We start from the raw sequence: 10,191 nt of genomic DNA on the forward strand, positions 1-10,191 counted from the left end.
CTTGCAATTGTGCAGTACCAAACCCACCATACGGGAAATGGTACCATAACACACAGCAACAGCACAGCTACCTCATTGGTGTTTTCCTTGTGTTGTTCCAGTGTTCATTCACTCCTCCTTCCTCGTTGTTAAGAGTTTTGTTTTCACACGGAGCCAGACGGGCCGATCCATCCAACACAATCTAAGAACATGCTGGGTGACTGCATCTTAATGAGAGTACTCAGACGAAATCCACTTCCAGCAGTTTGGGACGAGAGCTTTGCCATACAGACTGAACTCAACATAACACACCAAACCAAACGCCCTCTCCCGTTCTAGCAGCACATACTCTGTATGTACGCCTATGTATATATGCTTCTGTAAGGTTTTTTTTTTTTTTTACTGATAAATATGAGCAGATCTGCATGAGTAAATCTACATGATCCACCAGGGTCATTATGAAGCTGGGTCAGTATTTGGTTATTATGTAATGAAAGGCCAGGCACATTTCTTTATATTGCACAATTTATGCACACTGGTAATTCAAAGTGCTTTACAAATGAGCAGTTAAATAAAATAAAAAGTAGAGTGCATTCAATTAGTGAACAAATGGCATCTGAGAACAGTTGGGTTTTAAGTCTTTCATTAAAAAACTAAACTCTTTTGTACAAGCTGAAGCTGTTTGGTGGTATTTTTAGGGAGGCCTGTGAAAACACAACATTGCAGTAGTCAAACTTGCTGGAAGGCCTCTAAGTTTGGCTATGTGTTTGAGATGGTAAAAAGTTGATTTAGTTATTGCTTTCACAATGTTGTTAAAACTGACATTGCAAATTAAGGCACCAAGGTTTTGACAGTGTCTTTCGCTTTAAGTCCTTCTGTGTCAAAATGGGTAGCAATCCTCAATCTTTCCCCATTTTTCCAAAATAATATTATCTCAGTTTTGTCCTAATTTAAGGAATTAACATAGATATGATAACTACTTGTATTGGTAGCATATAAAGGTCGAATAATAAAGGCCCTAAGATCGAACCCTGGGGGACACCACAGGTAAAGGATATTGATGTTGAGGGATAGTTTTCAATTTGAGCTACTTGATAACTGTTTCTGTAATTCCAACAGCATGTTCCAATCTGTGTAGAAATATGTTTTGATCAACAGTGTCAAAGGCTGCACTCAACAACAACAACAACAATAAAACTGATGTTTTGCCTTTTTTGATATGAAGGCATATGCCATTTGAAACCCTAACGAGAGATGCTTCATTGCTGTGATTAGCACGGAAGCCTAGCTGAAAGTAATCAAAATACCCATTTGATGTTAAGAAGGCAGTTAGTTGCCGAAAAAAAAATCCCTGAATTTCATATTGGTTATGGGCCAGTAATTGTTCAGTATGGAAATATCTAGATGATTCTTTTGAGTATGGGGCTTTATAACAGCTGTTTTCAGGGACTTAGGGAATGTGCCAGACAGCAGCGATACATTTACAATTTTAAGCGCGTCTGCTGAGGTGAAAAAAAGATTTGAAAAAGTAAGTAGGCCAAGTATCTTAAGGGCATGTTAAAAACATTTAGATGCTGTGGTGTTTTTAGAAGACTTTACCTTCTGTAAAACACTTAAATTAACTTATCTTAACTTATTTGGTAATTCCAAATGTTGAGTTGTTAGTAATTCAGAGGATATGCTTGAAAAAAAGACATTTATATAGGATTTTGTGGCAGATATTGAGGAAAAGGTTTACAGAAAATGTTATACTCAAACAAACCATGATGGACAATTACTTAAATGCAAGAAATGTATTTTTTAGCAAGCATCTACTGACACAACTCAATAAAACTGAAAATAAAAAATAAAACTATGATGAGATGTTTGGATGACTGTAGCTTTGTATTCATTTCAGATAGGGCTATTATGACCATTTTTACTAGAAAGCTAATTATGAAGGAAGTGGTGAAAATAGTAATGGCAAAATAATAGTGATGGATCTGTAATGTTTGGTTTATCACATTTAAAAGCAAGGCAACTCAATATCATTCACTGAGCTTATTATGCTATCTCAGCATGTTACATATGACATCTGAGATATACGTTTACGTTAAGACAACACTGTGGGCCAAGAGAGAGTTTCCATACAGGTGGTTTGGATCACATTCCTTTGGACTAGAACATGTCATGTGTATATTAAGGAGAGACACAAATGAAATGCCTACAACTGCAGTTTAAAGAAGAACAATGGAAGTTAGACCAAAAAGGAGAGAATACTAGAGGGATGGGTAGAGAAGGAAGTGGAGGGGGAAAGTGCTAGTATGTGGGTCTGCTGTGGGCTCAGTGAGACAGGGTGTCCTGCCAAAAAGTGCGCCCAATAAATATTCTATTTTTAAGAATCACATCCTCAGACCTGACGTGTAAGCTTCAGAGGAAATGGAGAGCGGTAGTCATAGCAATGATAGACAGCACTACTTAGCTTGACAGCATTGATAGAGAATTGAATCTGTCTGTCAACACCTCCAAAGTCTTATCATAGACATACAGACTGCAGACGTACTGAATTTCAATGTGAGAGTAGGTTTGTGTGTGTGCGCTCATGTGTGTGTTTTTAAAGAAGTAAATGCAATGTGATTTGTACACTTACTCATAGTTCTTATGCTCGCCCACTGTTTGACAACTGCTTAAGAGGTCACTAATGCCGTGGAAACATCACCACAGCAGAGAGAGAGAAAGAGAGAAAGAGAGAGAGAGAGAGAGAAAGAGAGAGGGAGAGAGAAAGAGAAAGAGAGAGAGAGAGAAAGAGGGAAAGCGCATGTGTTTGTGCACAAGCACTCATGTATAAATGAGCAACTCTAGTCCATTTAGCGCAAGAGGAAGAATACCATGATCTCATGGTTCTCAGTGAAAACCACATATTCCACTCAGTTCTGTGGATCACAGTTTCAACACGGATAAACCTGACCTTGCCCTCTCACAGCTTGTACAGGAATATGTGTTGACAGCAATCAGTGATTTAGTTTTACTCAAAGGAGAACAGGCGTCAGAGTATGGGATGGAGGTAGGATGGGAGGGGGCAAGAACAGAAGGCAGAGTATGGGATGGAGGTAGGTTGGGTGGGGGCAAGAACAAAAGTCAGAGTATGGGAAGGAGGTAGGTTGGGAGGGGGCAAGAACAGAGGGCAGAGTATGGGATGGAGGTAGGTTGGGTGGGGGCAAGAACAGAACGCAGAGTATGGGATGGAGGTAGGTTGTCAACCATCACAGGGTTTATAGCGACTGAGGACATTCATAAAAATTCCTTTTTCACAGAAAATAGAAATCCTGGAGAAAGAGACCTTAAATTTAGTGCTATGTTTACTGAAAACATTTGTGACATCACGGGTGACGGAATCTTGTCTGGGAAGTCCCGCCCCTCTTCTTCCGGCCAATTTGATTTTGCCTCTGAAGTGGGTCTGGCAAACTTTGCATAGAAGTTCATTTCAGCATTCTCAGGATCCCTGGGACCAATCACAAACTGGCTTTTGGCTACCTGGCGCGCCATTGGCGGATTTAAAATAACCACGTCTACGTAACAAAAGCGAAAGCAAAGAGAGAAGCAAAGCAAAACTATATACTGTCTTGGATGATTTCAAAGGCAAGTTTTCTTTGAAAAATAGAACAGAAACCTGCTATGGAACAATTCATATAGAAAAAAGATGTGTTTGCTTTATTACCGATCGTTGTATCGTTGTATAGTATCGTTGGTCTGATTGGTTAAAGGCGTGTCCAATTACGTGACTGAAGTGGACCTCCATTTAGTAGTTCGCCAGACTAACTGAGCCAATGAAATGCAGTGAAGGGGCGGGGAATTCCCAGACAAGACCGAATCCCTAATCTTATCCAATCATCATCTGCTGCAGGATGCAGGTGCCTCAGGAGGACTTCCCAGAGGACACCAACTCACAGGTTTCATTAAAGGACAGCGATATGAGCTAGTGCCTGCTAGGTTACATTGTATTTATTTAATAAAACACTGAAAACATTCAGATGCATTTTGCTTTGTTTTCAGCAACCAGTTATATACCAGAAAACAGACCATATGTCCAATTTGAAAACATACAAATGGATTTTTTTTTCTTTATCGTCCATGAGAAAATGTCTAATACGTCAAGATATTTTTAGAGTCCAACTTCTTTCGAGACAGTTCGCTATAACGTTAGTTGATCATCAAAAATCATAGGCCTAATAAAATAAAATAAGTTTACAGGGCTTGTTGAAATCGCTTTTGCCTGGGTAAAGTTCTCTGCAAAGAAGTGTGCGAAGATTCCGATTATATTGACGACTCATTTTTCAGTTAAGTGGAGCTGGGCAAAATAAATCGATAACATATGAGCTTAGGTCCGCAAAATAAAGTACACGGTGTTCTTTCGGTGCAAGGATGTGGGTGCGCGAGGTTAACCGTCTCTGGTGCGTGATGAGCCGTCACCTGATGAGCCCTTTAAGGTCAAAATCCGTCAGTCACTACAGCTATGAACTTCGATATGACCAGAATGATGGCGCAAGCTACCTTAATGTAACCTGATACCCAACTAAAGAACAGTATGTCATTTTGAAGCAGTTCTTTAAAACATATATAGGCTATAAAAAACTAAATAAAATAGGCTGAAATAAAAATGACCCATCTCACTACTTTATGTAGAGAAATGGACTACGGTACACTCCTCAACCAACAGGTTCTGAAACTACATTATTTTATTATACATTATTGTATTGTATGTATGTATAAATAATTAATTAATTATGCCTTCATGTGTATTTCTTTGCTTGCATTTAATAGGGAAATGTAATTGCATCACATGCAGCAACTACACACAGGCTCTCAACATATAGCCTAGTCTCCTGTTAGAGCCAGTCCCATAAATAAGTCTCATCTCCGCGGTGGAGGGAGAGACGGAGAGTAGCGGTAGTGGTTTCATAACAGCGAGTAAACAAGCTCGGCCTGAATTAATGTCACCCATCACATAAATTGCCTCCAGCGAAGTGCCGTAAGTAGCATACTGCAAGACCTACACACAACCGGGCACCTACCATAGGCCTACAACATTAATGTGGCCGCTTCTGAAATAAATGCATAGCTGCAACTCACAGGATTTTTGTGTCTGACGGGAGATCCACCGCCGAGGGTCCCCAATCCAATCCCTTGTTCGAACAATTAACCAAGGAAGAATTCTGGGGTCCCACCACCGTACACGAACAGTTCCTGGGACAAGGACTGCACATTCCAAACGAACCCCATGCTTCCAGGCAACACAGTGAAAAAAGTAGACTGGAGAAGAATCCAAAGTTGGAGAAATAGACGCCATGTTTTCGCTTGGATACAGTCTGTCCATTTCTATAAGGCATAGCTCACTCACATCTCATCGCCTCGGATGTTGTAATTTTTTCTCGATTAAGGAGGAAAATATTTGCCCTTTCAACGGTTTTCATTAACGAACCTAAACCGAATGTTATTTAAAAAACGCGTGTTTCTCCGGATGCGCAGGCTACCCCCTTTCTCAGCGTTAACGGAACTCGCTCTACTTCTCGGGAGGAAAAAAAAGTTCCAACCTCATCAGCAAGCCAGAAGTTCGAGAAGTTCCCTGAGAACTTCCTTTTTCTCCTCCTTTTCATGTCCTGCAATGCTTTAACTGCCCACTGGATGGATCGTAATACTTGCCCCAAAAACCATTTGTGAATTTAAAGATAAAACCAGTTTGAATTCCAGACAAATGGAAAAAATAAATACCGTACTCGGTATTTTATGCCACGTGTTATGCAAGAGGTACATTATTTGTTTGACAATCTCTTGTGGGTGTCACCATCAAATCTTATCGTCCTCTGTAAATTCCATAAATCAAGGTGGGTTATCCAGTGGTCATACTGTCCTTGAAAGATAATATAGCGGCACAGTTCACCTCTACAGAAAACAGATCTCTCAATATCCTATCCCCTGACTCCCTCACTTGTTCAGTTTCATCCGCCTAGAAAAGAAAGATACAGAGGGCTAAGAATGCCTTCGGGGTCAAGGTGAGTGGACAAAAAAAGAGAGAGACACAAGAGTCATGTCTGAATTTGTACTGTCTTTGATCACTTCCTTTCTTCCTTAACAACTCCCGGAGTCACAGAAATCTCCACGGTCCAAACACATTAATGCTTCTGCTCTGTGGCCCTGGTCGCAGTAGTCCTTTCATGATTCATTAGAAAGTTTGACTGCTGCTTCTGACTTTAAATGCTCTCCAGGCAGTTGTGTCTGAACTAAAGAGCCCATGGGAACAGCTCAGTGATATGTCTCATTGTACATGCTGTCTGATCCTCACATACTCATTGATATGAGATATTTTAGGACTCTATCTTTTTTTCCTGATTGATTCTTATCTGCTCATTTGTGAATACAAATCCCATGGTGATGAGTATATACTTTTCACCCACTGACATTTATCAGGAAGTCCTACTTGGCCATATGAAAACTACAATCTACTCACATCAAAAATTACATTTGTACAAGTGTACATTTTAAAGTGGACCGTTAAGCTCTGGTACATATGGGGCGTGTTAGGTTGTTCCCAGAATGTTAACAAAAGACAACTTCTTTAAATGCCACCCAGGCAACCATTAAAACCAGGGCAGCACTTAAACACAAGTGTGAGATGCACACTGGCACAAAGTCTTTGCTCACACATTCAGACATTTCTAAAAGCTTACGGATCAATAATGGCAGGCAGGCAGGGAGCCATGCGTAGAGGGCAGGGCAGGTGCTTAAGCTAAGGTAAAGGGCACCCCTTCACAGACGGTTCATTATTAAAAGAAATTAAGAAACCTGCAGTAGCACATCTTTAATGAATGAATTGATTGATTGCTTAATAAGATCATTAATGCCCAACCATAGCCTATCTATGAAGATGTGTCTCAAGTGATCATTTATCGTGTTCCATCCGCCCATGGCAACAGCTGTATCTGTGCTCCAAATTAAAAGGTCCATTCACAAAGTTGGATGCTTCATTGGTCTGCTTATCCTTATTACAGTAACCTTATAAGGACAATGTCTACCCACTAAGCTGTTCTACACTTACCAATACTTTGAATGCTTTCTGTGGTTCCTTCCTGTTAACAGGGAGATTTTCCTTGCCCCAGTTGCCTTATTGCTTGCTCTAGGGGTTCAGGCTCTGGTTCTTTGTAAAGGGCCTAGAGACATTTTCAACTGTTTTGAATTTGTGTGCGTTTACAGCAGTAACTGTAGCAAGGGAAGTTTAAGGGGGAGGGGGAGGGACTTGTGCGGTCTTGTAGGATATGAACTCAAATGCAGTTATCAGGCGTAGTTACAGCACGTGTTTAACTGAAAATTACGCCATGAGCTAAAATAAAATTGTTTAAAAACTAAACTCTAATATTAGAAATAGTTAGACAGAACTGTCGTGCACTTATCAAGGCAAAGGAGCAGCTGCTTGAGCACCAATGTGCACGTTCCTGGACACCGGAGCAAAAGATGATTTCTTTGGTGTCTATGCTCTGGGGAATCATAAGGGTACTATGAAATTCTACAGCTCTGAATTCTTTTGAAATGAATATCATTGGAAGGTTAGGCTCATATCCATAATTATCCAGGTTATCTATCCAGATAGATACATCTCAAGGATTTGGTTGACTTAGAAACAAACTAAACACCCTAATATTTCGACCTTTTATTTCTTATTGGTTGTCTCATGCATGCCGCTAGAAAGCTGACCAAATCACGTTTTCAGAATCAACACACAACGAAAAACAATCCCAAAGTATCTTTAATCCCCCCAAAAAGACTTGGCACTCATTGAAAAAGAAATAAAGGAAACAAGATGGACTGACAATTCTGATAACAAAACCTGTGAACAAGCAAGTAACAATCTAATGATGGCTTATAAGGCTATTGTATTGAGATGTACAAAAACATGGTCTAAGAAACAAAACACAAAACACGACCTACCTTGGTTTGATAGCCATCTCAGAATCAGAATCAGAAACAGAAAGGTTTTTACTGCCAAGTAGGTTTTCACCTACCAGGAATGTATTTATTTATTTGTGGTACGTTGGTGCAAACAATAAACATACACAATAAACAATAAAACAATACACATATTGAGTTATTTTTCAAACATAGGAAAAATGAAAGAGCTGTGCCGTCTATGCAGGAGTGTGCAAATAAGAGTCCGTGTTGGGGGGCGGGGGTCCCGGCCTTGTTGATGAGGCCAGCCGCAGACGGGAAGAAGCTGCTCTGGTGGTGTGAGGTTTTGGTCCTGATGGACTGCAGCCTCCTGCTGGAGGGGAGTGGCACAAGGAGTTTGTGTCCAAGGTGGGAGGGGTGGGCCATAATCTTCCCTGCATCTTCCCTGGTAACACAGCAACTTAGAAAGGCTAGGGCAACTTTTTTATCTGGATCTCGTCAGGGATGCCAAAGAGAACAGTACAAAATTATGGAATAGCATTGATAAATTACTTGGGAAGAAAAAAATCACACACAAGAGCATTCAGCTCAAGGTAAATGGCTCTATTCTAAATGATAGTCATGCTGTAGCCGCTAACTTTAATTATTATTTTTGTAACAATTCTGTGCAGCAACTCAGTCAGACGTGTCCAGCAATAAACCCTCAGCAACTTTTACATCCTCTGCAGTTTGGACACGGCCTGCTACTACCTCATTGAGGACATTAAAACCTACTTAGACCAAGGAGGAGTGGTTGGTGCAGTCTCTCTAGACCTGCGCAAGGCCTTTGATACTGTCAATCATTACAAACTGCTTCATAAACTTGGTAATTATAATCTTTCATCATCACACACCCAAAACTGGATCAAATCATACCTAAGTGGCCGTTACCAGTGTGTGTGTGAAAACAATACACTTTCCCCATTTAAAGCATGCACACTGGGTGTACCACAAGAATCAATCTTCGGGCCATTACTTTTAAGCATATATATAAATGACCTACCTTTCATGTGTGATGTCAGCATAATAATCTATGCCGAAGACACTGTCATATATACTCATGGTAAGAGCGCTACAGAGGTTGCCAAGAAACTAACAACGGCAATGCAAAAGGTTGCTCTCTGGTTACAAAACGCATGCCTCACCTTAAACCTAGAAAAAAACTGTAACCATGTTTTTCACCAACAGGCACATACTGAAGGATTGCCCCAGTGTCTCAGTAAATGGGCAAACAATCGATAATGTGGATATATTCAAGTACTTTGGTGTTACCCTTGACCCAGCTCTTAGCTTTAAAAAACATACACATAAGGAATTCACTCACAGTTGAGGCTTCTAGTATGTATCTGAATGCTATGATTATACCACATCTTTTAAATTGTATTACAAGCTGGTCTCAGTCAAATAAAACAGTTCTAAAACCGCTTGAATCCTTGTACAGAAGTGCCCTCAAAATCCATGATAAAAAGCCACGTCGCTATCACTGTCAGATACTAAAAAAATATGAAATTTTAAACTTTTAGAATCTGATCAAGCACTCAAATGTCTAGTTACTTTTAAAGATTATTCATAATGCTGCAGCTCCCCCCCTTGAAAAAATATGTTACACTTCGTTCTGGGAAGTTAACACGAACAACAACATCTGTAACAAGGGGTGAGTGTAGTGTACCCCAACGCAAAACGATATTTGGGAAGACATCATTTTTCTTTATTGCCATAACTCAATGGAACAATCTGCCAACAGAAATCATTTAATGTAGAAGTCCCCACACCTTCTCACATCCTGCCCAGCGTTGGCTACTGTCAGGACAGGAGGGTACACATTTATGAATTGTTTTGTAATTTTACTTATTATTATATTTTGATGTACCATTCCATCAACCTGCCCAGGAACTACAGGTGGAAAATAGCAATCTGCTAGAACCTGGCATTATGCATTTTCTCTTGTTGTACAGGATTAATGTTTTATTGTGCACTGTCCCTGTTTTGAAAAACTAAATAAATTACAAAATGCAAAAATGCCCTAATTCTAATCTGTTTGCCTGAGAATGGTAATGGGAACGGTACATTTCAATACAATACGTGTCCACAGGATGGGGGTAAATAAGCCCAGGTCAAATTGGATGGGTTGAATTCAGTCAGTTAGGGGAGGTGAAATAATTCAGGCTGTGGACCAAAACACGTCTCTGCCTTTTGCTGTGCTGATTGCATTTGAAGATGGAAATTATACCTTGTCTATTAGTGTTTCCTATTTTT

General features: G+C 40.1%; 1 protein-coding gene across 1 annotated transcript in view; it reads right to left on the reverse strand.

Annotated features, from left to right (window-relative positions):
• pkd1a (polycystic kidney disease 1a) overlaps window positions 1–5,345 on the reverse strand; it is a gene marked incomplete at its 5' end in the record, with an annotated part of 77,806 nt that extends 72,461 nt beyond the window's left edge. Inside the window, one exon of the mRNA XM_080844363.1 lies at window positions 5,089–5,345. Coding sequence (XP_080700489.1) covers window positions 5,089–5,345 — 257 coding nt within the window. The remainder of the gene's footprint in view (window positions 1–5,088) is intronic.
• Between the last annotated feature and the right edge of the window lie 4,846 nt (window positions 5,346–10,191).

The sequence above is a fragment of the Sprattus sprattus genome, assembly GCF_963457725.1.
Source record: "Sprattus sprattus genome assembly, chromosome: 1".
In the NCBI taxonomy this organism is placed as follows: domain Eukaryota; kingdom Metazoa; phylum Chordata; class Actinopteri; order Clupeiformes; family Clupeidae; genus Sprattus; species Sprattus sprattus.